This window comes from Rhineura floridana, chromosome 7 (assembly GCF_030035675.1).
Source record: "Rhineura floridana isolate rRhiFlo1 chromosome 7, rRhiFlo1.hap2, whole genome shotgun sequence".
NCBI classification, from domain to species: Eukaryota; Metazoa; Chordata; class Lepidosauria; order Squamata; family Rhineuridae; genus Rhineura; species Rhineura floridana.
The window spans coordinates 85,291,386-85,318,785 of NC_084486.1; the positions used below are offsets into that span (position 1 = coordinate 85,291,386).

The window sequence follows — 27,400 nt, forward strand, 5'->3', positions numbered from 1 at the left end:
GTACTGTAGTGAGCAGAACAAATAAGTGAGCAATTTTCATGGGGTCTGATGATATATCCCACCAAAGAAATGTTGAAATATTTCCTTTTAAAATGTATACTTCATTTGCAATCAGGACACACACATTAAAAAATTTAAGTTGTTTTTGTTTAAAAATAATATTTCCAAAAATATGTCATTGTTCAATACATGTTTTATGACTGCATCCTAAATCATATTAGAACATAAATATCAACAAAGCAATAAATCAGTGTTTTGTGTGCTGAAATATACAATAAAATATGGACAAATTACAAAGTAAAAAATGGAAATGGACTGCCTTCAAGTTGATCCCGAACCTATGAATAGGGTTTTCATGGTAAGGGGTATTCAGAGGTGGTTTACCATTGCCTTGCCTAGTACAACATTGTAATAATTCATACATTATTTTGTTTCAAACTATTGGTACTTAAAGAATTAAGCATTTCTAACAAAATATTGTGATTAATTGACAAATATATTTTCACATAGAGATAACATGAATTCACACATTTTGTGATACGCCATCTTAACCCCTACATCCGACTCCTATTATTATCAAAATGTCAGTATTAGTAAACACTGGGGGAACTGAGCTCCATTGTCCAATACGGTCAGAAAGTGTTGAACCTGAGCAAGAAGTACACCAACGAAATGCTCTGGCATTAGTTATAAATTTAGAAGACAGCAGCAATCCATTCCCAATATCTGGTCTCAGATGGGCCACTAGGTCATATTCCCCTATCTCAGGGGAGTATCTCCTCTCCATGGGTTGGAGCTGATGGAAACTATAGTCCAAAACGTCTGGAAGGCATCAAAGCTGGCTACCGCTGCCCTATCTTACACTTCCTATGTGAGGCCATTCCATTCCATTCCACATGCAAGAGTGCCCCCCCCCCGCTCAACTAGCTCCTCCAGGAAATTCACCCATTAATCTCTCCTACGTCGAGATCCGCAGGGTCATCTGGGTCATGAAGTGCCCATTTACTCTACGCAAACTACTAAACAACACAAAAGCTATCTCTGTCCCCCCTCCCCGCCGGCGCTTCCAGTCACATTCTGTAGCTGGGACAGTCCTAAGAGACGGTACCATAGCGCTCCATCTTCCAGATCGGACTGCAGGAAGGAGCCATTCTGCACGTGCTCAAAGACACTTTTCACGAACATCTCGCACATTCCTCAGCCGGGCTACTGAAGAAAAGGCCCCAGGGTTGAATTTAAGCCCTGCTACAACGGGCAGCTCCCACCTGCAGAACCGGCATAGCTCTGAGGGATTGCAGTGGGGGCGGGGGACAGGATTTGCCACCCTAACCCACAGCATGTGTCAATCAGCCCATAGCAGACGAGGCGCCCGCATGCCTGCGGAGCGAGGAACAGGGAAAAGGCCACCCGGAGGAGCAGCTGCCGCAGCCGCAGCTTTTCCTAAACGCCTCCTCATCCGATCCCCGCAAGGGCAGCCAGGGACACCAAGCCTCTCCCGCCTCGCCCTTCCCGGCTGACAGCCTCACCCTGGCCATACCTCCCGCCCGCCAAGCTTCCCGACAGGCTCAGAGGAACTTGCTAGGCCGTAGCCCTGCCTCTTGGCGAGGGCTCCCTCTCCACTCATTGGCTGGCTCGCCGATGGGCTGGTGCTTTCGGCCGCGGTGACAAGCCAAGGAAGAGGCCCGCCTGAGGAGCTGAGCGCCGCCGTTTCAGAGCCGCCGGGCGATTGGATTGCAGCCACCGTTCGGAGGAACAAGTGAGTTTGATCTGACAGAGATCGCGACCCTGCTTTCTGCGGCCGGGGGAGGAGGGGGCGTGGATATCTCCTGGCTCCATCATTTGCTCTGCCTCCGGGTTCCTTCAAGGGTGTTTTTTTGTTGTTGTTGCCTCCAGCCTCTCCCGTTCTTCACAGACTGTGGATTACTCATCACCCGTTCCGATTTCCCCTCCCCTTCACATTCTTCATCCGTTTTATGAGTCACCCAGGGGGTTGGGTGGGGGCCATCCGCGTCACGAGCTCCTGCGCGCGCCGGCGGGTGCCTCCCTGTATGCCCCACAGGCACCGAGTGCTGACTGCTGAGCATCCTGCCGGGGTCCCAAGATACCGAGAGGCAGCAGGTATAGGATGCAAGCGCTAGGTACAGACCAAGGTGGACCGGCCCATAACGGGATTGTAGGAACATAGGAAGGAGGGAGGGACGGCGGGATATAAATTTTAAAATAAACAGACAAATCTGCCTTATACTGAATCAGACTAGTGGTTCATCTAGTTCAGTATTGTCTGCCGTGGATGACAGCGGCTGTCCAGGGTTTCAGGCAGGGAACTGCCTGAAAGAGACCTTCTTCTTTCAACAAGCCTTCTAAGACCTTATTTCAGTCTGCCTCTGTGCTGGAATTGCTTTTTAATATGTTTTTAAACCCTTTTTTTAAAAAAAGATGTTTTTAAAGCTTTTTAAAAGATGTTCTGTTTTAATATATTTTGAAGTCTGTTTTTATGACGTTTTAAAGTGTTTTTAGTGCTTTTGTTTGCCGCCCTGGGCTCTTACTGGGAGGAAGGGTGGGATATAAATAGATCCATCCATCAATTAATTAATTAACTCTCCCAGCCCTACTTGGAGATGCTAGGGGTTGAACTTGGGACCTTCTGCGTGCAAAGCAGATGCTCTGCCACTGAGCTGTGACTCTTCCCCAATCTGCAGAGCAATGCTGTCCATTCTGAACCCCCCTTGTTTCTGTGGTGGTGTAGCCCTAAAGCAGAGTGGGAAGCCTCTGTCCTTGTTGGCATGGAAAAATGACAGGCCTCCTATAGAATGGCCCACTATGCAGAAGGAGACTGAAGATTCCCCCCCTTTTCTTTATTTTTGGTTCTGCCCTCTGCCCAGGCAGGCATTTTCCTGAAGGGTTAAAATATATGCTGGATAATAGCCTGTTTATTTTTGTGAAGCCAGCTTTATTTCAGAGGCTTCTATCTCGTTCCAAATGTTACAGCCTCATGGAACCAAATGGGATATCACTTGTGTGTGATCCATAAAAGATATCTGATTCTCTGCTGGAATCAGGGGAGATGTATGTCTCTAGTAATGCCAGGTCACATGGAATTCAGAGCTTTATAGAAATTTAAATCCACTTGAAGCCACATATTTATTTGTTTTACTTATTTATCCTGCCTTACCAACAACGTGTAAAGATAGTGTATGGCGAATAGGTGGATATCCAAGTTAGCTTCAAGCTTGCCATCATGACTGGTGTCCTTAAGTCCTCCCTGACCTTTCCCCCTGTTGCTTTTGTTCAGTCTCCCTGATAAGACAAGATTGCTTTGCACAGTGTGAACCTGTCTTACTGGAATCATTTTATGCCCCCACATAGTTCGCATGTGCGATTCCCCCTCCGTCAGTCTTGACTGATTCTCCCCCCCCCCAACTTTTTGCACAGTTGTGCAAGTCTCTATGAGATTGTTGTTGTTATGGAAAGGGATAGTCTAAGAAAATGGAAGACAAAAAGCAAAACAAAACTCCTGTCAAGAAGATTGGGGAAGTAAACCTCACCAACAAAGTCAAAAGCAAACTGTTTTGACACAGAATACGCTGCTACAGTTTAAGTCCAGTGACCCATAACTCAGCAGCTTTCTCAAAAACAGACAGCTAATAAACGTAAAACCAATATCAGACAGGTTTGCATTGTGGTAGGCTGCAAATGTAAGTCCATAGTAGTATAATACTCTGTTCTCTCCTCTTGATTACTATCATGTCTCTGAGCTTATCTGTGAGCCTGGGCAGTTTCATCCCTCTTTTGGCTCAGGGTTAGGGCACCTCCATTAGGCTTTGTTTAAATGATTTTCTCTTTACAATACTCCTGCACAGGCTACCTCTATCCATTCTGGTCCCTCTGCATGTCAGAGACCATTGTAGGACCTCTGCTAATTGAGAAATCTTTGTGGCTGGCCTTCCATTTTCAACCCAGTCATGTCCTGTTTATTTATTTTCTTACATTTATTTTCCACCTTTAGTCTATCATGGAAACCAATGTGGTGTACATGTGGTTCCTGGCAGTCACACATTCAGGCACTGGTCTAAATCCATTCCTGCTTACTAGCTTCAGCAAGGTGGTGACTTCATGTTCCTTCAGACCATATCCTGGGTTCTTGGAGAAAAAGCACCCGCTGGCATAACCTTCATGTTCTCCTGGTTGTGTGCTATAGTGCTGTATATCAGGCTTGGTAGATTACCATATGGATGCATCCATAGTATTAATGTAGAGGCAGCCTTACATCGAGCCATAATGCTGGGAAAAACAGAAGGGAGCAGAAAAGGAGGAAGGCCAAAAAAGAGATGGATTGATTCCGTAAAGGAAGCCACAGACCTGAATTTACAAGATCTGAACAGGGTGGTTCATGACAGATGCTCTTGGAGGTCACTGATTCATAGGGTCGCCATAAGTCGTAATTGACTTGAAGGCAACCCAGGAATTGTGTTGATCAACCACTGATAGCTCAAGTTAAATTGATAGAGGGTCTGAGGGAGACCTCAGTGGTAATCTACTGCATTTTAACATGAAATTCAGTTTCCCCCTCCCTCTCTTTGTTATCCTGGTAGACCAGCAACAAGCATAGAAATTAGAAATGGCCCATCTTGCTTGTGAAGTTTTTCTGGTTAAAAAGTAGGGGGAAGGTAACCTTTTGATATCTTGCTGGAGTCCACATGAAATTGACTAATTTCCTTGTTCATGCCATTTTCACTCATTAATGAGAACAGAAAAGTCTCTGAAATTTTATTGGGTTCAGTCTGTATCCCTGCGTGTTCTTTGTATGCAATCTCTATAGGAAAGGTTGAGAGTATTTGTTATACTCTAGATAAAGTCTTTATCGGCTTTTTTAATTTATTTTTTTTGCTGCTGTGCCTCAGAGGGATTTTGTCCAAAAGGATTACTCTTTCCAGAGAGTGTGAATATTGCTGACATTTTTCTCTGATGCAGGGAGCATGTTTTTTTTTCCTTATTGCATGGGTGACAATTGGGACATGCCAAATGGGATTTAAAGGGCAACCAGCATTTTCTCAGAAAGTGCAAAGACTACTGGCTGATTCCTTCTCTTGTGCTGATGTAAATATTGATGTAAGCTTCAGTGATTACTTCAACTATTAAAAATGTTTGTTTGTTTTAGCTCAGCTTCAAGTGCTTGGCAATAAACAACTTAAAATGTACATCAATTTACAAGATTTGCCCTGGCCCAACTTTGCTTTGGCACATTCTCTGCAGTCTAGAAAGCTCAAGAACTAGAAATCTCTTTAAGGAGGCAGAAAGAACCTCCTTTTACTTGCCAGGCAGGGTACCCCAAGTGCACAGAGAATATCTCAGGAGCAAAGTACCAACAAATCAGCAACTCAGGGAGTGGTAGGCATGGGAGAAGATCACACTGTTCTTCTATGTGAGAGTATAAGTGAGAGTTGTGCTTACAAAAGTGACCTTGTACTTATCTGATAACTTTCCCTGTTTTGCTTGTTCCCTCTTTGTTGGATGGGATTGCATGTGAGTTTTAGCAGTATTTGAAGAGCAAACTTTGAACACATGGGCTTGGGCCCTAAGATAAGATAACTTTAATGAAGTTCGTGGAGGGAATTTTTCCTGTCCTGTCCTCCCCTTTGCAGTCACTTGTGCCCTCCTAGTTGGGGTTCTTCCTAAACATTGTGAGTTGGGGAGCCGCAGTTGCTGGAGGAAGGGTGAATCATCCAAGATTGGGTGGATCTCTACCTGTTTTGAGGCAATTCCTCTTTTCCCCAGCAGCCACCCACTCCACATGGTTCAGAAGGGCCCCCAGCTTTCCAGAGAGGATTTTTAGAGGGTGCAGTGGGAGGAGAAGACAGGAGATGTTCAATCCATTAACTTCTTTAATTTAATTTATCTTAGTATCCAAACCTATTGTTGAAAGTTTGCTCTTCAAAAACTGTTGAAGAACCCACTGGCAATCCCAACCAACAAAACGGGAACATGTGGAACAGAAAAAAATCCACAATCCAAGCCATGGGCTTTAGACACAAAGCAGCTCCATGGGAATTTATCAAGGGAAGTTGCTGAATTTCTTTGAAGCTGGCTAAATATCTAGTGAAAATCATTTAGGTTCAGCTACAGTTCCTGCTTTGGTAAGTGATTGCACTAAGTCAGCTATATCCACTAAGACATTGCCAAGGAAGAGTTGATTAGCAAATGTTCAGTCTGGATGGTCTTAACAGTGTAAAATTGATAGTTGCATGTAATTGCATAGGGCTAAATGTCATATTACTTATTGTTACAAATAGCACCTTTTCTGGATGTAAAAGTGGCTTTATCTGCTCTTCACAATTAGGTCACAGAGCTCCTTTCCATCTTTATAGGAATCCCCATCCTCTGCCCCTCCCCACTCTGCCATCATCCTCTGTGTCTTTCACCCTCAAGACTGCCATTTTGAATCCAGACTCATCCCTTTTCCAATCCACATATAAATCAGGCATTTCTAATATATCAGGCATGTGTGAAGGGGCCATTGCGAACATGCAGAGCTAGCCTTGCCCCATTAATGCTGTTGGGCTGCTGGTTCTATCCATTTGGCATGTGATTGGCATCAGTCTGAAGGGGACAGCTTCTGTGCATGTAGTTTTTCTCCCACAGAGATCGGAACCTTGGTTGACTAGGATTCCCATGCCCACATTGGAAGCCCTAATCACATAGAAGTGCTCCCTTTCAGACAGATGCTGACCATGTATCAACTCAGGGTCCTGGCTGGTGTGCATGTCAGCACTGAGGGCATGGGGCTATCCCTACATATTCCCATTGATTCCTTCACACATTTGGTGCTGAACAGCTGAAAAGGGCTTTTGATACCACTGTGACATGGGATCATTTAACCCTGCAAGCATTTGGTTGGCTTCTATTTGTCATTCAGTTCATAAAGAGCATCACAATCCAACTGGGAATATTTTCATAGCAGCAAAACTGTAAGCCGCTTCCAAAAAGCTGTCAGTGGTAACTTTCACAATTAGGGAATGGTTAGCTACAATCTAGAAAACTCTTGAAATGACAGAATTAACAGAGACAGTGTAAGTGCAAGAAGAAAGAAGAAAAAAGTAAACGTTTGTGTTGATTACCTCTTTTCTTAAAGGATTGTAAGAAGTGTTATCCTCTCGATATAAACAGAGAAGTTTTAATTTGTATTAATATCAGGTAATGCACTGTATGTTAACTGTTAACATTGGTGGGATAGGACAAGTTGAAAATTCTGTGTTTCATGGTAAAGACTGAAACATGAACACAGAAATATAAGGTTGTGTGATGGCTTTCTGTCAGTGAGCTCTGGGGGCTTGCCCTCCTCACTGCAGTGTGTTAGGAGGCTCTGTCCCCTCTGTCGTTTGAGGAAAACTCTGTGGTCCCAGGGTTAAGCTCTGACCTGATTTTCATGCACATGCATAGAACCTTGTGTGATTGCTATACAATTGGTACTTACTGGTTGAAAACAGCATTGCATGAAGGACTGATTTAAGCCTCTCATTTTTTGCTCCTGCCATATATAGCTATAACCCTAAGGAGGGTTGCAAGCAAAGCCATCCTGAGCTGCATTTAGCCTGTGTCACTAGTAAATATTTCTGGACCTACTGATCAAGAAGGTTTTCCCCCCGCAAGTGTACAGTTTATATATATATAAATATATATATACTTATATATTTGGCACCAAATCCTAAAGCATAGGTGGTGGACATTGTGAAATGGCATCAATCTACAAGTGAGTGCAGATGTTTCAGTCACCTGTGTGTTCCTGAAGAGGGGAGCCTTGGGCCCAGGAGCCAAATTCAGCTCTCCAGGCCCTTGGGACTCTCCCTAGCCCACACCTCTTCCTTAAGCCACACCCCTCCCTGGCAGGGCTGCATTATGACTTTCGTGAGCCCTAGGCACTTTTGCCTTTGTGGGCCCCTTCCTCCATAATAATATTAATATTAAAAATTATTTTTGATATAACTTTAAATACTTCAACATTTTATTTTTTCTGTTTTAGGCAAAATTTAATAGATTTTCGTGGGCCCTAAAAATTTCATTTTTTTTCTGATGTGAGAAAAAAATTAAAAGATTTTCTTCGACCTGAAAAGTTCAGTTTTTTCCTTCTGATTTTAAAAGAAATTAAAACATTTTCATGGGCTCCTAAAAGCATCGTGGGCTTTGGCACTGTGCCTACTGTGCCTAATGGATAAGTTGGCCCTGCTCACTGGCCCTCTACTGTGCCCTCCTTGAGTAGTTTTGCTTGGCTGGCCTATGTCCTTGAACTGGGATAATGCCTCTTGCTTCTCTGAATGGAGGATGGAGAGATGTGTGTGTTTGTGTAGAAACCTCTGACTTTTCTGGAATTTCGCCTACTTTACAAAGGTAAAGAGTCACATCCAGAGGCTGTGCCGGCGTTTGCCTCTGACCTCACCCACCACTTTCATGTGGAAGGTCACCCGGGAGGGAATGCAGCCATTGGATTTGAAAGAGTTCCCCAACCCTGCAATGTATTCTCGCACAGTGACATGGATTCCATTTGCCTTCGCCTTTGTCTCATTGCAGAAGATGTCAGGGGAAGTGCCCTTGCACGTCAACATCAAGGAGCCGCGATGGGACCAGAACACCTTCACAGGGAGAGCAAAACACTTCTTCACGGTGACAGATCCCCGCAACCTTCTGCTCTCTAGCAAGACCCTGGAAGAGGCCCGGAGGGTGATTGAGGATTACAGGTTCTCTTGTTAGTCTGGGGATTGTTTTGGTCCTTAGGGAGTGACGATGAAGGCAATGACGGGGTGAGGGGGATTGGGTTGTGGAGGATGTTGTGTCATCCAGGGGGAGCTTGTAAAGCACTTGAGGCAACTGTGGCACTTAGCCTCCTTATCTCTCCTCCAATTGCTGGAATTGACCCCCCCCATTGCTGTTCTGAGCACTCACCAATGGTTCTTTGCCAGTATAGTGGCTCTGGTAATCATCATTGGCGATCACTCGTGACTGAGTAAGATTGTCTTCCAAGATAAGGTCTTTAATGGTGGGTCCGTAGGTGACTCTGGAGGCCAATTCTGGATCCATGATGATAGTGGCTCTGGTAAGTAGAAGTAGAGGGGGGTGGAGAATGAATGCATGGGGAAGAGGATGGGCATTTAGACGGGATGGGAAGGTGAAGGTTACAGAACATCATTATCAAGGTTATTTATATGCCATTTTTTCCAAATGATGGCCAAAGTGGCTTACAAGAACAGTACACAAATTAATATATAGGTGCAACAAAAACATAGTCATAAATATATCAAGCACGTTTCATATATGTATTTTATATCCCAATTAGCAAACACAATTCATAGTAATATTTCTCTGAACATCCGAATACATTCTAGGTGCCTTCAGCAGTAGGAGCAGCCGTTGTAGCTGGAATCAGTCAGGCCCCACTTTCCTAGGCCAGGTGGAAATGGACCAGGCAGAGATCAGGGACCAGGTCTTGCAGGCAGTGTGGGTGCCAGGTCTTGGAGGATCCTGGGGCAAGAGAACCCTCCATGGAACTCCCCTTTCTAGTAAGTCTCCCTCCTCATTGCTATTATCACCAGCTCCTGCTACTCCTCTTCCTCATCATTGCTGTCACCTACTTGCTTGCCAGGCAAAAAGCCAATGAATCAGTAGGCAGTAGCATCTACTGCCCCTCTTCCTTACCACCATTTGGGCCAGAGTGAGAGGCAGGCAAACAAGCAAGCAAGTTGCAATGTGAAGAGGAAGATCAGGGGGCTCTTTTCAATGGACCTCTTGCTGGGGCTTGGATCATCATCAGGTGCCCAACCATGCCAACCCTTGTCACCAGCGCTGATTGCAGGATTCGCAGCTCACACCTGAGGAAGGCCTTGTTTTGGGTACAGTGTGGCAGTGCACTCCTCCAGTGGCTATTGGTCATTTGGTGAGAGAACGTTGGCGTAGCTGAAGACCATTGCCCTGCCTACACATCAGATTCCAAACTAGTAGTTTGAGTTAATCTGAACCTTCAAAGGAACCCGTCCCAGATTGTCCAGATGGTCAATGTGAATGGTCCCCATACATCTCAAAGTGTATGTGGATAGAGAGAGCGAGTGTTGAAGGGTGTCTCTGGCTATTGCAGATACAGCCATTCTTGCTTCCTAAACCTGATCCCGCCTCTTCCTAGGAAGCTACCGTAACCTGAATCAGACCATTGGTCCATGTAGTTCAGTACTGTCTGCACTGAGTGGCAGAAGCTCTCCAGGATTTCTGGCAGGAGTCTTCCAAGCCCTACTTGGAGATGCTGGGGATTGACCTTGGGATCTTCTACATGCAGTGGAGATACGCCACCACTGAGCTATGGTTCCTAGTACAATGCAGCGATTCTTCATTTTCCAGCCAAAACCATTTATTTCCCAAGCTACCTCCAATCTTCTTTCCTTTTCTGGATCATTCCAGGTCAGGGAAGGTGTCCCCAGGACTAACTGAGGACCAGCTATGGCGGGCAAAATACATCTATGATTCAGCTTTCCACCCAGACACTGGCGAGAAGATGATTCTGATTGGACGAATGTCTGCCCAGGTGCCCATGAACATGACCATCACTGGATGCATGCTCACCTTCTACAGGCATGTGCACAATTGCTAAGGTCCACTCTCTGGCATGGGCACAGTACGGAAAGTGGGGGTGGGGGATGAGACAGCTCAATACTAATGGCCAAGATCTGTGTGGCAAGGGAGATCCTCTGACATTTTTCTTTTTATTTCATTAGAAGTGGCCATTCAGGAGGCTAATTTGGAGCAGATGGCTGTGATGGGAGTTTAACTGTTGTCCCCCCCCCCCCCCGTTCGCTCACACACCATGCTCAAGCAGTGGCAGTTGAGGAAAAAGGGCAAATCCTATATGGATACCTGTCTTTTCCCCCTCTGTTGAAAAGGCCAGCTTTGGGACAGGTTGAGAGAGCAATCGAACAATTTGGCTGGGGACAAGGATAAACCCACCTCCCCTGGTGCCATGGGCCTGGTCCAAACTGCACCCCACTCTCATCAGCTGCACCTAGTTTTGATGAAATAAAAAGATGTGGGAGATCTCTTTATGGATTTCCTGTGCTGTATGTAGTTGGGCTCCAAATCTGAAGGAGAAGGGAAATGCTGGGTATTGAAGTGGCATTGTCTGACCATTTGTTGTAGCATCTGTGGGCAAGAATAGAAACACAGCTTATTAGGTTGTACATTTCTAGGTGCAGTGACATTCTTTATGTGTGTGGTCTTATGTTGTGAGCTGGAAATGCGTGAAGCTGTTGTGTATGTATGTCTGACGTGACATCTACATGTGCAAGACTGAGCATGACAGGATAAGTATTTGACAATGACTTTGCATATGCAGATCTGGCATTTTAAAACTCGGTATGTGATGTAGCACTTTAAAAGTTTGAATTGCTGTAGAGTAGTGAAATTTGGTACCGGGTATTCATGTGGGCAGAGATGTATGTCTGGTGAGTTCTGAGGGTCTGCAGTGACGAGTGTGTGTATTATTTATTTATTTATTAGATTTATACCCGCCTTTTTTTCATCATAGAAACCCAAGGCAACTTACATATGGTTTCCAGGAGGTCTCCCATCCAGGCACTGACCAGACCTGACCCTGCTTAGCTTCAGCAGGGTGCTGGCCTCATGTGCCTTCAGACCATAGCCTGGGACCGTATGAAACTGTAAGAACATGAATGCTGCATTGCAGATGGTGTACGCAAGAGCCAATAGATTGTATTAATTGTAGAGCTAAGTAAGCGTCCCGTCAGCCCAAGGGTTTCCCTTGCGCACCAGCACTTTCACCCCCTCCATACACAGGTGTCCCATGTCCTTCCCAAATCTGCTTCAGAGGGTTGGGGGAACCCTTAGAACAGATTTAGGGGGCACACAAGGGGGAAGGAGGGGGTCGTGCTGCATAAGCAAAAATCCTTGCACTGATGGGACGCTTACTTTGCACTATGTTGAATACAATCCATTGGCTCTTGCATACACCATCTGCAGTGTGTGCACCAAGAGGCAAGACTGTACATGGCAGTATGTAGAAATGGGAGAGCCTATAAAACTTGTATTCAGAGTGTCTGGAACTTAGTTGTGAGTGCAAAGCTGTGAATTAGTGTCTCATGAAGTGTGCGTATGTGTGTGTGTGTGCAGAATGGGGCTGAGACAAGCACACATTTAATAGGCCCATAGGGCTACTATTCTTGTGAAGGTCAGCCTAATGTTCTGGTTTCTATTATGTTTGCTTCTTATTTTGTCCACCCAGTGGTCTACGGGAGCCCTGATTTTCTCTTTTCCTGCAGGACAACCCCTGCTGTATTATTCTGGCAATGGGTGAACCAGTCATTCAACGCCATTGTCAACTACACTAACCGGAGCGGGGATGCTCCCATCACTGTCACGTAAGAAGGCCCTGTTCTGCCCGGAAGCATTGGAAACAAATGCAGACATCTTTGTGGGGAATTACACCAGAGGGCCGTGCAGTTGCCTGCTACCACTACAGAAGCAGTCTTTCATGATTGACAGGGAAGCAGATAATCAGTCCCAGAAAATTCTGTTCCCTAATCCCAGATGGCTGTGGGTGTGAGCTATGATTATTCCACATGTGCTCAGAAGCTTCTTAATATTTACATTGCAAATGACAAAATGTTGCACTGTGGATGCCTTCTTTCAGGATACTCCATTTCACTCCCTCTTCCACCTAGTTTTATGTCCCCAACAATCAGTCAGCATTCTGGTTAGTGAGCATGCTGAATGTTCATTGGCCTATTTTGGGTTTCCCCCTTCCTGAGTTCTCTTTTCTTAAGTTTTTTATTATTTGCAAGCCTTTGGGTTTCCCCAAGCCTGCTAATACCTCCCGCTTGGTTCCCCCAAGCCAGCCGTTATCTCTGTCTTGTGCATGGATGGGTGCTCTTTTGACAAAATGAGAATCCGTACATGGCGAATGAATTCACTGTTAGTATGGGATCATAGATTCTTGAGCCAAGCCCTAGCAATGAAAAAAGTTTCAGCTATATACAGTAGTTGAGTTTGGTGGACAAACAGCAGTTTCCTGGTGTGAGTCCTAGGGAACCCATGGGAGATAATTCTTCAAAGTGGTGGGCAAAGGAAGTCGTGGTAGCCCTACCTGTGGGAGGCATGGTAGAAAGGAGTGGGTTGCAGAGCCTGGAGTTGTCAGAAATCATAGAGGGGAACATTGAAAGGAAAAGCAAAGCAGGCAGTGGTGGAGTGTCTTTTCCAGAGTTAGAGTTAGGGCTGCGGTTAGACAGGAGGAAGTCGAGAGCTTCTCAGCCTCACCTGGCTTGTCTGCTTTCTTTGCAGCCAGCTGGGCACTGCCTATGTCAGTGCTACTACTGGAGCTGTGATCACGGCACTGGGGCTCAAGTCCCTCACCAAGGTAAGGAACCCTCTGGCTCTGTCTGCCCTGGAGCAGAATGGAGGTATCCCTAGAGAGAGATCTTGTTGCAGGATTGAGTCACACCTGGGAGGACATTCCTGTTCTTTCAGATTAGGCTGTCGTGCTCCCATGTTAGGAAAATGACCTTCCCTATGCAAGCGTCCTGTTTTCTTATTTGGTTCCTATGTCATCTGTCAGTTTCAATAGATACATACCAATGGGACCTGCAATAAAATGCTGCAGTGTGGAGTGCTGCTGTACAGGTTTCCCTGGCCACTGTGCATGCTCAGTACTCATGGAGATGTTTGGAAGGTTTTTTTGTCCCTTGGGTTTCTTTTCTAATTCTTTTTGTACTTCTATTGATCTTTGGGTTTTCCCAAGCTTGCTCCCTCTTGCGCATGGGTGGTGCTGTTTTGACTACATAAGCAACGGCACTCATGGCCTGATGGTTGGAAATAGAAGGAAGGATGCAGGCTTTTTTTTTTGATGAGCAGATTTCATTTTTATTTATTTATTATTTATTTATTATTTATTTATTTATTATTTCAATTTATATACCGCCCTTAGCAGAATAGCTCTCAGGGCGGTGAACAAACAAGATAAAATACAATATATCATAGTAAAAAATCACAAAAACATGTACAAACAAACAACAGAAAGCACAACAAAAATGAAATACAACACAAATTAAGAAGGATACATGTTAAAAGTAGAAAGATTTGCACATTTAAAATCTGGGTATCAGTGTGGAATCCAGTGGTTGATTTCATTTTTTAGACCAGTGTCAGTCCTTCTACTGGCACCTGGTTGGCCACTGTGAGAACAGGATGCTGGACTAGATGGGCCACTGGCCTGATCCAGCAGGCTCTTCTTATGTTCTTATCCAGTCTAGCACACAGATGAACCAGTATACACAGGACCTGACGTGGCAGAAAAAAATTAAGACTGAAGTTTTATCGTATCCTCAGGAACTGTGGTCAAAGGAGAAAATTAATTTCTAATTGTCCAGGCCTTTGCACTGTTGCAAAATAGTATTCTGTTCATCCGGCTATTAATTCAGTCTGTAATACGGGTCTTTCTCTTTCACTCTCAACCTTTCCACCTTCATAGCATCTGCCATCGATCATCGGACGCTTTGTGCCTTTTGCAGCTGTGGCAGCTGCTAACTGTATTAACATACCATTAATGAGGCAGAGGTAAGATGGTACTGTTTGACGGGTGGATGGCAGGAACCTTCTTGGTCTATCTTGTTCAATATTGGCTATACTGACTGGCTGTGGCTCTCCAGGGTTTAAGGCAGGAGGCACTCCCAGTCCTACCTGGAGACACCAGGGACCGAATCTGGGACCTCTTGTATGCAAAGCATGTGCTCTACCACTAAGCCACAGCCCTTCCCCCTGTCATGCAAACACGTCAAGCTCCTGGCCATTTCTTACCTGCAGCATGTTCTAAATCACTACACCACTGGCCCTCTTTCCTCATTCTTCTGACTTTGAATGCATATGGTGTTCATAGTTGGAATAATAAAATGAACCCACAGTAATTGGCATCAGCCTTGCAGAGGGCTTGACTGTTATAGACCTACCAAGACATAATAAATGTGGAACATAGAAAATAATACCAGATTGGGCACTACTTTCCTAAAGGGAAAATAGAAGGGAAAAGTAATTCTAACTGTTTAGAAGGTGATAGTGATGCTCTTGAGAAGTTTGCAACTGTAGTTGAGAATATAGTTCCTTTTATTTATTTACATATATCTCACCTTTTTTCCACCTTGGAATTGAAGGCAGCATACAAAGGTCTCTCATGCAGGCTTTCGATCTGCTTAGCGTTATCAAACTGATGTATCTCATACCTTCAAGCCCGAAGCTGGGAACAGGGATTTAGAGTATGTGGAAGGTGTTGGAGAAAGGCAATATAATGAAGTGTAGAGAAAAGATGTAATGGAGAGTGGAGCCTTGGGTCTCACTACACATTAAGGCTACATACACACCTGTCAGTTCACACAGTTTCACGGTGTATAAACAATGTATTCCAAGGAGTACCTTCAGCTCCTTGGAGGCAAGGCATGATATAAATGTAAAATTAAATAAATAAATGTGATTGCTATTTCTGCCTGCACAATCTCTAATGCGTACCCGCCTTCCCCTCATGTCTGGGCAGGGCTTGGTGTTGTGGTTTTGGTTCACAGGAGTGGTCAAGTGTGGTGATGTAATAGAGCAACATCACATTGTTATGTGGTCCTATACCATGTTGTCTGGACCATCCTATTTTGGAACGCGAACAGAATAGACATGGTCTAGTACTGCCTTTGTCAACCTGGTTCCTCCAGATGTTTTGGACTACAAATTCCATGAGTCCCAACCAGCACAGCTGTGGTGGCTGGGGCTGATGGGATTTATAGTCCAACACATCTGGAGAGCAACAGGCTGGTGAAGTCTGGCTTTCTTCTGTTCCTTGTCTAGTCAACTTCTAATCTAGGAAGACAAGAAGCATGGACAACCTGAACACAGAAGAATTGTTGCATTTCTGATGGCAAGAAAAAAGAAGTGCTGTGAATGACCATAAAGTGCTGTGTTTTTCCCTTAACCATTTTTACAGGGAGCTCAAGTTTGGTATCCCCGTTACAGACGAGAATGGGAATCGGCTGGGTGAGTCAAAGGCGGCAGCTCAGCAAGCCATCGTACAGGTGGTGGTGTCTCGAATTGGCATGGCTGCCCCTGCCATGGGTAAGTAGGTGCTACACTGGCAGTTGCTCTTGGCTAGAGCTGAATCAAATATTTGAAATTCAGCAATATTCCAATTTTTCCAATTAGGGCTGTTTTTTGAGTTTTTTAGAAGGGAATATTTTGAAGCAAAAATTAAATTTGCAGTTTGAATGTTAGCATTTTAAGTCGATATTTGAAATGTGAATGCTTTAGGTTTGTTGGCATCTCTCAAATTGTTTTTGATTTTGGAAGATTTCATATGTGAAATATTATAAGCTGAGAATTGTCTATTATCAATTTTCATTGCATGTTATCTGCCTTGCCTAATATGCAATGCAATGAACCCTGAGTTCTTTGGAGGCTTTTTGGGGCTCATCAGTAAGATCAGCTGAGAGACAACTAGCCTGCCACTATCAGTCTTCCTTTTCAGCAACAGAGGAAAGTTGGGTGTTTTCTAGGACACATTCTCAGTTTGTAAGAGAGAGTAGTGAAGACAAAATCCTTCCTGCTTAAACTGAATTTCCACCCTAGAATGTGTCCCAGGATGCACACGAGTTCTGTGGCAGACAAGGAATATGAAAACTGGCCCCTGGCAGACATCAGTGTGAAAAGTAGCCCCTGAAGGTATAAAGTTTGAAAATTGCTATGATATAGCTTTATCTATTAGCTATCAGTTCAGTCAGATACGATGACTTCATTGCGGCTGAAAGGTGATCTAGAACAAACCTAGAGAATACATCCCCTGACTATTTGATAAATGCAAAGATTTTTATATTTATTTATTTATTATTTGATTTATATCCCGCCCTTCTTCCCGGCAGGAGCCCAGGGCGGCACACAAAAGTACCGAAAACTAGGTTTGCCAGGCTCAGGGCCTGAGAATAATTCTGTATCTTTAGGAGAAGAGAAAGTCAGCCAAGTGCAGGTGTTCTTGCAACACTGTAATGGGAAAAACCACAAGGTGGAATTCTCCCTTCCCCTTGCACAACTTTTAAAGATACAGAAGACCTCTTGGTTGCCAGGCCCAGCCTCCAAGAGGTTTTCTATGTGTTTAAAAGTTGTGCAGGGGGAAGGGAGAATTCCACCTTGTGGTTTTTCCCATTACAGTATTGCAAGAAAACCTGCACTTGGCTGAATTTTCTCTTCTCTTAAAGATACAGAATCATTCTCAGGCCCTGAGCCTGGCAACCCAACTCTGCACCAGTCAGACTATTTGTCTAGCCAGCTCTGCACTGTCTGCTCTAACTAGCATCAGTTCTCTAAGATCTCAGGCAGAGGCCTGTCATGTCACCTGCTACATCATCCTTTTGAATTGAAGATGCCAGAGAGTGAACCTGGGACTTCCTGATTGCAAAGCATGTGCTCTACCACTCAGCTTTTCATAGCATGCCAAGTATCAAAATATTTTAGATTTAACATGCAACAGTATTTATGCTATTTATTAAACTATTTATAGACCACCTTTCAGAATATCTTCAGAATATATCCAGTCAGCTCAGTCTGTATCTTCAAAATAGATTGTTTTGTACATTCATTGTATTTTATTGAAGTGAAGCTATAATTATTTGTTAACATTATTGTTTGTATTTGGGTATCTGGCTATTTGGCTACAAGATTGGCCTTGCAAAGACATTTTTTTAGTACTATATATATTGTTTTTGTAGTTTTTAATATATTCCTTCCTCTTTCAACAACCCTTTTAAGTTGAGACCTTGTCCCAGTCTGCATCTGTGTTGGAATTGCTTTTAAATATGTTTTTAAACCTTTTTTTAAACAATATGTTTTTAACCTTTTTAAAAGATGTTTTGAAAACTTTTTAAAAATGTTTTTAAAGATGTTTTGTTTTAATGTATTTTAAAGTCTGTTTTTATGATGTTTTAAAGAGTTTTTAGTAGGGTTGCCAGGTTCAGGGCCTGAGACTGATCCTGTATCTTTAGGAGAAGAGAAAGAGGCCGGGCCTGGCAACCAAGAGGTCTTCTGTATCTCTAAAAGTTGTGCAGGGGGAAGGAAGAATTCCACTTTGTGGTTTTTACCATTACAGTGTTGCAAGAAAACCTGCACTTGACTGAATTTTCTCTTCTCTTAAAGATACAGAATCATTCTGAGGCCCTGAGCCTGGCAACCCTAGTGCAGAGCAGCTTTTGTGTTCCTAGCACTGCAAAGTGGCAAAGATCTGGTTTCAGATATTGAAATGAGGTATGACTTGTGGTAAACCCAGATATCCAATATTGGAGAACACTTGAGCATTCAGGGGCCACCTGGAAAATATTCAACACCAAAATTAAGGATTTTGAAGAGCCCATTCATTTTAGCTCTGCTTTTGGTGTGCCATGGAATGTTGTCTTTATGTCCTGAAAGTTTCTAGTTTGGTAAAACTCCAAGCTATTGTTGGCATTATTTGGATTAACAAAGTCACTACATTTGAGGCAAGGCATCCCACTGCCCCCACCAATATCACAACTTGGGTGTTAATCCATTGCTATTTGGGGCACCTGTGAGCTTTAAGTCTGAGAATTATTCATTGTAATATGAGTTTCAGAGTGTCCTCAACTGATTCCAGGAAGTCCTAAAGAAATAATAAATACCTGAATCAATCCAGAATGTGCAGGAGACATGTGGTTGGATGGGTGTGCCTTTCATCTACTCCTCCCTCTTCTTCCTTATAGCCATCCCTCCCGTGATCATGAATGCTCTGGAGAAGAGAGCATTTTTGAAGGTAGGTCCTTTTGGATGTTTGTTGAACTCATGGGCTTCCATGCCTATAGGATGAGAAAGAGGTGGTTGCTTTCCCGACATGAGCCATATATGTTTATATTTTTTTGCAAATATTGTTTGGCTTCAGGGCTTCAAGAGATTAATTCCCCCCTGCCCCCATTTGCTGTTGAGTTGCAACCCTACCACAATAGCAGTTGTCATGGAGGGTAAGGCTATCGATGGCTACTAGTCAGGATGGCTATCACCTTCAGGATCAGAAGGATTATACTTCTGAATGCCAGTTGCACGGAAGCATGAGCGGGAAAGTCCTATTGTGCTCATGTGGTGGTTGTGGGCTTCCTATGGGCAATAGGTTGGTCACTCTGGGAACAGAATGCTAGATTAGATTGGCCTTTGGTTTTATCCAGCAGGGCTTTTCTTACGTTTTTAAGTCAGGCCGGAAAGGGAGTCTTATTTCTTGTAAGGTGTATTGGCTGCCATCTTGGAAATGGTGGGATCAATTGAAGATTACAAAAATCATCAAAAGCATCTCCTAAAGCAAAGAGATGTTGCCATCACCCCTTGTAGTTCAGTGATATCTGGAGGACCACAGGTTAGTAACCTCTGTGTTTAAGGATGGCTTTCTTCCTAACAAATTTGAGGTAAAATACAAAGAGACTAGGCTGTGACTGTTTTATCTTCTGGTATTAGAAACAAACTTGAAGTGAGTGTAGCATTTGGATAGGATTACTAAAGTTCTGCTACCATTTTATTCCTGCATTAAGCACCCTGGGAAATATCAAAAACTCTTTAATCATATTTCTGTGGTTTCCTTTAAACCACTGGTGGTACATGTATTTCTGCCAGTCTTCCCATTTTCCTATACAAACTTGTGATGTCCTTTCATTCTTCCCAGGTTTCCAGCCTGTGTCTCCATCTCACACCCTTCCGTTCCACATTAATTACCAAGGAAATCATCCTGGTTTGTCAGTATCCTGGTTAGTCTAGTCATCCCACCCACCCCTGTCTGAATGGCTGTGGGTTTGGGCAGAAAATAGGCTTAACAGCAGGTCACTATTTTTGTTTAAGTTTTTATACCGCATAATCATATAAATATTTATTTATTTATTTGATTTATATTCCGCCCTTCCTCCCAGCAGGAGCCCAGATATATCAAGAGCACCAAATATATCTATGTGGGGTTCAACATTTAGAATGAATACAAAATAAAACAATACAATACGAATGTGATTGAATGGTCACAGACCTAGTTAAAAAATAAAACAAACAAATCAATATAGAAAACTTAATAAAATACAGGATGTCCATATAAATTCACAGAAATATAATATGGGTTACCTTCAGTATCGTTCCCCTGATTCATGAGTAGGGAACCTTCTGAGGGCTGTGTGCCAGTGGTGAGCAGGGCAAGAGGTAAAAGTGTGCGAACCTTATAGATGTGACACTTAAATTTGTAGAGTAGGCTGTGTTGTAGCCATGCAAAAGTCAGAGGTTTCTACACACACACACTCTCACACACACTCTCACACACACTCTCACACACACTCTCACACACACTCTCACACACACTCTCAGTCTCTCTCTCTCTCTCTCTCTCTCTCTCACTCACTCACTCTCTCACTCACTCACTCTCTCACTCACAAGCAAGCAAGCAAGCAGTGGGTACTGTCTCAGTTCAAAGGTGCATTCCAGCCAGGCAAAAGCACTCAAGGAGGGAGTTGAGCAGGATGGGTGAGAGGGGTGGCCTGTGGGGTATGGGTGTGGCCTGGGAAGAAGATATGGTCTGAGGAGAGTCCCAAGGACCAGATAGATGGGCATCTCACCCAACTCCCATTAACACCACCCAGTATTACCAACGATCAGGGATGATAGTGTTGTAGTTCAGAATGTCTGGAGGTGACCAGGTTGGGGAAGGCTGCCCTAATTAAAGGACACTTGAACAGCTGACACAAAGAAATGGAATGCCACAAGCATTTTAACAGCGTTAATGACCATCTGAACATACTTAAGAGACTTTCCCCTGGTGATGCAGAATGCCTTCAGGAGAGTTGGGAGTTGAACTTGACCCACTATGCTGTTCAAGTAAAAAATGTGATATTCACATATCCTGTGGTTCAGGCTCAGAAAAGACTGCAGAGAACTCTCCCCAAGAAATACTACTACTGCTATGTAAACAGCTGCATCTCTGTAAGCAACAAACAAGAACCACTGCTTTGGAAACTGATGAAGCTACTGAGCACTAAGCAACACTTTGTGTTTCCTTTCAGCGGTACCCTTGGCTGAATGCACCTCTGCAGGTTGGACTGGTGGGCCTGTGGTAAGTGAGCTCTTTCCCTTGTGCAGATAGGGCTGTTGTACATCAGACAGAGAGAAGAGGTTGCTAGAGTTGGCTAATATGAATGTCAGTGCAAACAGCGTGGTGAAGTGGTTAGAAGGTGGGACTAGGGACTGGGGAGTTCCAGGTTCCAATCCCCGCTTAGCCAAGAAGCTCACTTTCTCTCAACAGAACCTGCCTCCCATGGTTGAAGATGAGGATAAAATTGGGGGTGCTGGGTGGGGCCTTCAGCTCATAGCGCAGAGTGGTAAGCGGCGGTAACACAGCCGAAGCTCTGCTCATGGCCGGAGTTTGATTCTAACGAAAGGAGGAAGTCGAATCTCCGGTAAAAGGGGTCGAGGTCCACTCAGCCTTCCATCCATCCGTGGTCGGTAAAATGAGTACCCGGCATACGCTGGGGGGTAAAGAAAGGCCAGGGACGGAACTGGCAATCCCACCCCATATATATGGTCTGCCTAGTAAATGTCGCAAGACATCACCGTAAGAGTAGGAAACGACTCGCACTACAAGTGCGGGGACACCTTTACCTTTACCTTTTAGGGTATTGGAATTGCTGTGTGGCATCCTGATGCTGGCTCTTCTGTTCTGAATATTCCGGCCAAAGTGTGCCCTAGCTGCATCTCAATTTTGGTGCATCACTCCCACAAGTCCCATTAAAATTACAATAACATGGTACCTTGCTTAACTATTATGGATCGGGTAGGCAGCCTTACTGACGTGGTACTATTCAGTCCTTCCCTTTGCAAATTTGACTAGATCAACATTTCAGCAAAATGGTGGATGCACCATGAAAAGCGATTAGGGCAGCCTTTGCTGACCTGGTGCCCTCCAGATGCTTTGGACTACATCTGTTTTGAACTAGCATGTTGTCTGGGGTTGATGGAAGTTGTAGTCCAAAACATCTGGAGAACACCAGGATGGTGATGACTACACAAGGGAGAAGCTTTGATTGGGAAGCAAAATGCCCCTGTCCCTGATGTGTTGCTCACCTACATTCTGACTGTGTGCCAGAAAGCAGCTCTATATGGCCCCGAATCACAGAGAAATATAGAACATTGGCTGGAGTTGGTGGACTTGAAGGTCATGAGACCCTCCCCTCCCACCCCAAGGCAGAAGTGACATCTCTCCTGTCTTTGTCTTTGTTCCTGCAGTTTGGTGTTTGCTACCCCCCTTTGCTGTGCTCTGTTCCCTCAGAAAAGGTAAGCTCTATTGCTGCGTGCACTTGCATTTTATGTTCTCTGATGTGTTCAAGATGATGTTGGTCTACTGGAAATCCATGGGATAGGATTTTCTGTAGCAAAGTCTGACATCTGGGATATAGTCCCCCAATGTCTTATTCAGTTCAGGCAGCTGCAGCTTATCTGCCAGACCCAGGGCTTGGGGCTAAGGGCCATAGGTCCCAAGTTCAGTCTTTGGTATCTTTAGGTGTTTTTTTTTAAGAAGCAGATTGCAGGTGATGTGTAAGTCCTCTGCCTAAAAGATCCTAAATTGTTTGTACTAGTCAAGATAGGCAATGCTGGACAAATTGCCTGGTATGAGGTGGCTTCCTGTGTTTCTTCTCCACTGGATTGACTTCTACCTCCCATGGAGAAATCAGGAGTCTTGTATGATCTCTTGAAGAGCCAGAACACCATCCTGGCTTGATTATGACTTTTGTGTTACCGGAGACTTCTGAACAAGGTGGACCAAGAACTGAATTTCAGGTTGTCAGCAAGTGCTCAGTAGCATAAAAGATGTAAGAAATTGAGGACTTTTTTGTATACATCTGGGCACCTTTTCCAGATGTGACAAAAGCTTGAAAGCTTGTTTTATTCACCAAAAGAAATTACTTATCTTCAGGAGCCTCATTTAGGGTTCTTATTTTTTTAAAAAATACCCAAGTTCATCAACAAGGTAACCTCCATTTTCCACCTGAATAGCTGGGTTCTGTACAAATTATGCACGTAAAATGCATTTACATATATCTGCTTATTTCCATAATTTATTCTGGGAAGGGGTAGATTGCTGTGGAAATCTGAAATCACATCCACTTACCAATGGAAGCTTTCCTCTTCTTTGATCAGCTAAATATGCAAGGCACTTAAATATTCCTAAAATGCCAACAGCTCACCTGAGAGTGCAAGAGTAAGAAGAAATCTGCATTAGATTCAGTGTAAGCATGTGTGTCATTTGAAAAGGAGTGGAGTGGAGCTAACTTACCCGTAGCATAAAAACCTACAATGGTCATTTATATGTCACTTTGGACACACCCTTTAACATATTTGCCCATTCTCCCTTGTGGCCATTCCTTCCTAGAATACCTGCATGGTGCCACCTGCCTAGTTTCTTTCAGAAGTTTCCTCCCCATGATCAGAGAACATGTAAAGCAGTAAGCAGGGCCATGCAAGTTGCCCGTGCCTCTGTTTTTCTACCACCAAGCCAGCATTCCATGGCCAGAATACTCAGTCTTCATTGGACCATATTTTGGGGATTCCCCTCCTTACAGCTTTTTAAAAAACTCTCTCCCCCCCCTTTCTGATACCTTCCTCTTGTGTGTGGATGGTGATGTTGTGGCTGCAAAATAATGGCACACACAACCTGAGCATCAGAAATAAAGGGGATGATGAAATGTTCATGCTGTGCTTTTAGGATCAGAGTGAAAATGTTGTATGGGAGACTTTAAAGGATCTCAGGCTGACATGATCATTATTTAATAACCCTTTACATCATCCTTTACAACCTATACAATCTTTATGTCTCTTCTTCCCCTCTTGGTGCCATTTTGATGGGGATTGTGTCAACAGTGGGCTTACTGGTAACAAAGTGTATTGTTTTTATTTGCAGTTCAATGATGGTGAGTCGCCTGGAACCTGAAGTCCAAGCTGTAATCAGGGAGAACAACTCTGACATTCAGGTTGTCTATTTTAATAAGGGGCTCTGAAAGAGACTTCCTCAAGCTGCCCTGGTTTGGAGCAAAAAGACAAGAAAGAAGAGGAACCAGGGATCCGGTGCTCCTGAGGAGGAATATACACTTTGTAATAGTACAATCCCTTTTATTATGCTGCTTTCTTATTGGCTGTCAAGTTATGGCAGGTCCTATGTAACCTTCCTGAGTTCAAGTGAACCCTAGGGGTAGATAGTAATGTGGCAATGTGGCTGTCGCAGTTATGTATATTCATACTCTGAACAAAGCAGAAACATTCCAGTTGTGACCCAGTTAGGTGTCAGGACCAGAGGAGTCCTTAAAGCAAAGCCAAATCCCTACATTATGCATAATTCCACAATGGTATGTGGAAAGGTGTGTGTGTATGTGTGTATGTGTGTATTTCAGTTCCCCATGTGATAATACCCTAAGAATGATCATCTTGAAAAGAATTTTGGGACAAGAGAATCTATAGAATGCCTTGAATCTCTATATGGAAGGCAACTTGCTATCATGTTCAGTTGAAATATCATGTATTCATTGCTAAAGAAGGTCATGCTTCTATATATGAGCATTATGTATTTTTGCAGTATGTACATGCTTCAGATAGTATAATGTTTTTGCTCCAAACAACCTTTATTTTTACAAGCTATTTTAATACTTCGGCAGCAAACTTCTGAGTGAATCACTTATGAGAATGACAGTACATGCAGCCTTAAAAACACAAAAACCATGATGCTGGGTAATCGTTAATCAAATAGGCATGTGGGAAAGTATCCTGTGTCATTTATGCAAGCTAGCGACTAACTATATTAAGAGAAGGTCTGGTAAACTAGAACCAGCTTAAATTCAAACAGGCAGGTGAGTTTTCTATCAGAAAACTACTATTCAGAACTGAGCACATGCTTAGAAGGGGAAGCATCGTTCCGATATTACAGGGGTGGAATCATGGAGACACGTGAAAATCAGGTGGTGGAATCATGCCCTTTCTCTGCCCCTTGGAAATTATAAAATCTCATGTAAAGCAGGAAGGGATGTGCCTATATATGCAGAGGCTTTATCCCCTTATGTTTTGCTTAATTATTTTAGCATAACAATAGCAACATTTCATTACTTATTTGTACACAAGTGTGTCTTGGTTAAAAGATAAGGTCCAGGGGCCGTTGACAGACATAGTGTTCAAATGGAGCATCACTCTTGCCAGCTGATTTTGTGACACTGTCTTCTATTTAATTGGGTCAGGCAAAGGGTGTGACAGCAGCACCCTCAAACCCATGATGCATGATGGTCTTGTTTCCAAACTGAGAAAGAAATCTGTTTTCCTTATCCTTTCCCCACCCCCTCAATATCTTTATCAGTACCCATGTTTCTTAGCACATATATTGTTGCACCAAGTGAATATTTACTTGGGGAAACTTGTGCAATAAGGATGTTCCTTGTATTCATTTGTCAGGTAGAAAATGTGTCACTTCTAATTTAGAAAATAAGTGACAATCTTTGGTGCATGTAGTTGTGGCTGAATATTGGTACACATAAGTATCTTTCATCTAATTTGTACCTGTGCTTTACCAGAAGAGTTGAGACAACTTTATGGTTGTATATGGGAAGCCATGTCTGCATAGAAACTCCTGGGTTGCTGGTTTGATGCTTTACTGCTAAACCAGGATTCACTAGCAGTGTACATCAACCAAAGATTTGGTTTAGATCCCAGTTCATTGTTTGGAAATTAGCCCAATTTGGTATGACAGTTTGGAGACTGCTTCTTTGCCTTGGCACCATATCAGTACACTGATCTGGGAAAAATGAAAGTTTGTGTCTTCCCATTGACTATCATGAGGAAATCAACAAATTGCTATAATTTTATTTTTAACAGAATTGAGTGAAATTTGCAGGCATAGCAACCCCTTCTAAGTGGACGAGGCCTGCCAAATGCCAGGCAAATAGATGCAGGGATTTTTTGTGTGTGCACTGGACTCCCTTCAGCCCCTTCCCACTCTGACATTATATGGAAAGCTTGGGGAGAGATGTTGCCATTTTTGCAGACACACTGCTGGCAGTTCTGTTTTGGCTCTAAATCTCTGAATCGCTCTCAAGGCTCTGGGAGGACCAGATTCAGTTTGGAGCAATTCAGAGGTAGCCTGCTTCACTTTGGAGAAGCCATGAGTCTTTGTGAATCAGCACTCGGTACCCAATGGAGGTAATATGTAGGCAGCGAGATTTCTGCAGTATTCCTCTGTATTGGCTATGGCATTGTAATCCCCAAATCCTTCTGTCTGCCATGTAGACTTAATGGATCAATGCAAAGATCAGTAGATTTGCATGTAGTGATCAGATGCACTGAATCAGCGCCTCTTTACACAATGAGAGTTATTGGGTGGATATGCCCCATGATACCCACTTAAGTGTTTATAAAAATCAAAGGCCAAAGAGAGGAAAAAGTGAATTCTCTTTGCTGATTGTTTAAAGGATAACATGCTCTACATCAGTGTACATGCCTCTAACCCATGCCTCTCTATATGCTGCAAATCTAGCATCAAATATCATTTGGTTTGAAAGTTTAGTTGAAGGTCATTTTTGCCACTGACTTCATCATCATCAGGGTTCCTAGGAATTATTTGACTTAAGCACCACATACTCACACTAAAAGCTAAATTGGAACTGATGTGCATTATGACACATGATGTTTGCTTGCAAAATGGCATAAAGAATGTTACTGGCCAGAACTGCCATCTATAAAGGTGGCTGAAGGTCAGCGGCTTAATCCACTTTTCTGTACTTTTCATCCCCGGAGCAAATCATTTATTTTAATCTGAGCAAAACTGCCTGGGTTTGTTTGCTTGGTTCCTTTATAAATGTCATTTTTGCTGGAGCCTCAGAGTGCCATCAGAGGTTGGTATACATGCTCTTTATCGCACTCTTAATGAGACTTCATGTGAACCAATTCTTACAAGCTTAAAATGGATTGAGTCATTTTTTTTCTTTTACTGTGTTGGGTTATATTTCAGGCTTATTTTACCAAACTTAAAACTATGTTTTCCCACAGGAATCCACACTGATTCCATGTCATACCTCCTGTATAGCTTTAAATAAAGCAACTGTTTCCAAATAAAAGAGTATAACTTCCGCCTCTTGCTGACATTGCTTCTTTCTTGGACTGACAGAACTGGATAGAATAAATGTATTACTATGTACCGTGTTCATATACTGCAGATTTTAATGCAGATTTTATTGATTTAAGGGAATGTGCTGCGTGGCCAACGTGCCTCCTACTAGGTGACAAATGCAAAAAGCAGGGTGGAGATATCCTCTGCCTCCCACTAACTTTCAGATGTGGGTTT

At 43.5% G+C, this 27,400-nt stretch overlaps 2 protein-coding genes across 6 annotated transcripts in view; one reads left to right on the top strand and one right to left on the bottom strand.

Annotated features, from left to right (window-relative positions):
* LOC133389123 (proton channel OTOP2-like) overlaps positions 1-1,957 on the bottom strand; it is a 20,849-nt gene extending 18,892 nt beyond the window's left edge. The window contains exon 1 of the mRNA XM_061636199.1: positions 1,109-1,957. The gene's annotated coding sequence lies outside the window, so the exon portion shown is untranslated. The remainder of the gene's footprint in view (positions 1-1,108) is intronic.
* On the top strand, positions 1,641-27,171 carry SFXN3 (sideroflexin 3). 5 transcript variants are annotated; one of them, XM_061636201.1, is made up of 11 exons: positions 1,641-1,756; positions 8,563-8,729; positions 10,438-10,608; positions 12,309-12,407; positions 13,327-13,402; positions 14,513-14,598; positions 16,004-16,131; positions 18,777-18,826; positions 21,093-21,142; positions 22,312-22,359; positions 23,984-27,171. In XM_061636201.1, exons 2-11 carry the CDS (start codon positions 8,566-8,568, stop codon positions 24,078-24,080), a joined length of 969 nt encoding a protein of 322 aa, XP_061492185.1. In that variant the 5' UTR covers positions 1,641-1,756; positions 8,563-8,565; the 3' UTR covers positions 24,081-27,171. The 5 variants fall into 5 exon arrangements, with proteins under 5 accessions (XP_061492185.1, XP_061492187.1, XP_061492186.1 ...); XM_061636203.1 differs by lacking the exon at positions 1,641-1,756 and adding an exon at positions 1,982-2,138; XM_061636202.1 differs by lacking the exon at positions 1,641-1,756 and adding an exon at positions 1,982-2,118.
* Positions 27,172-27,400: the final 229 nt, after the last annotated feature.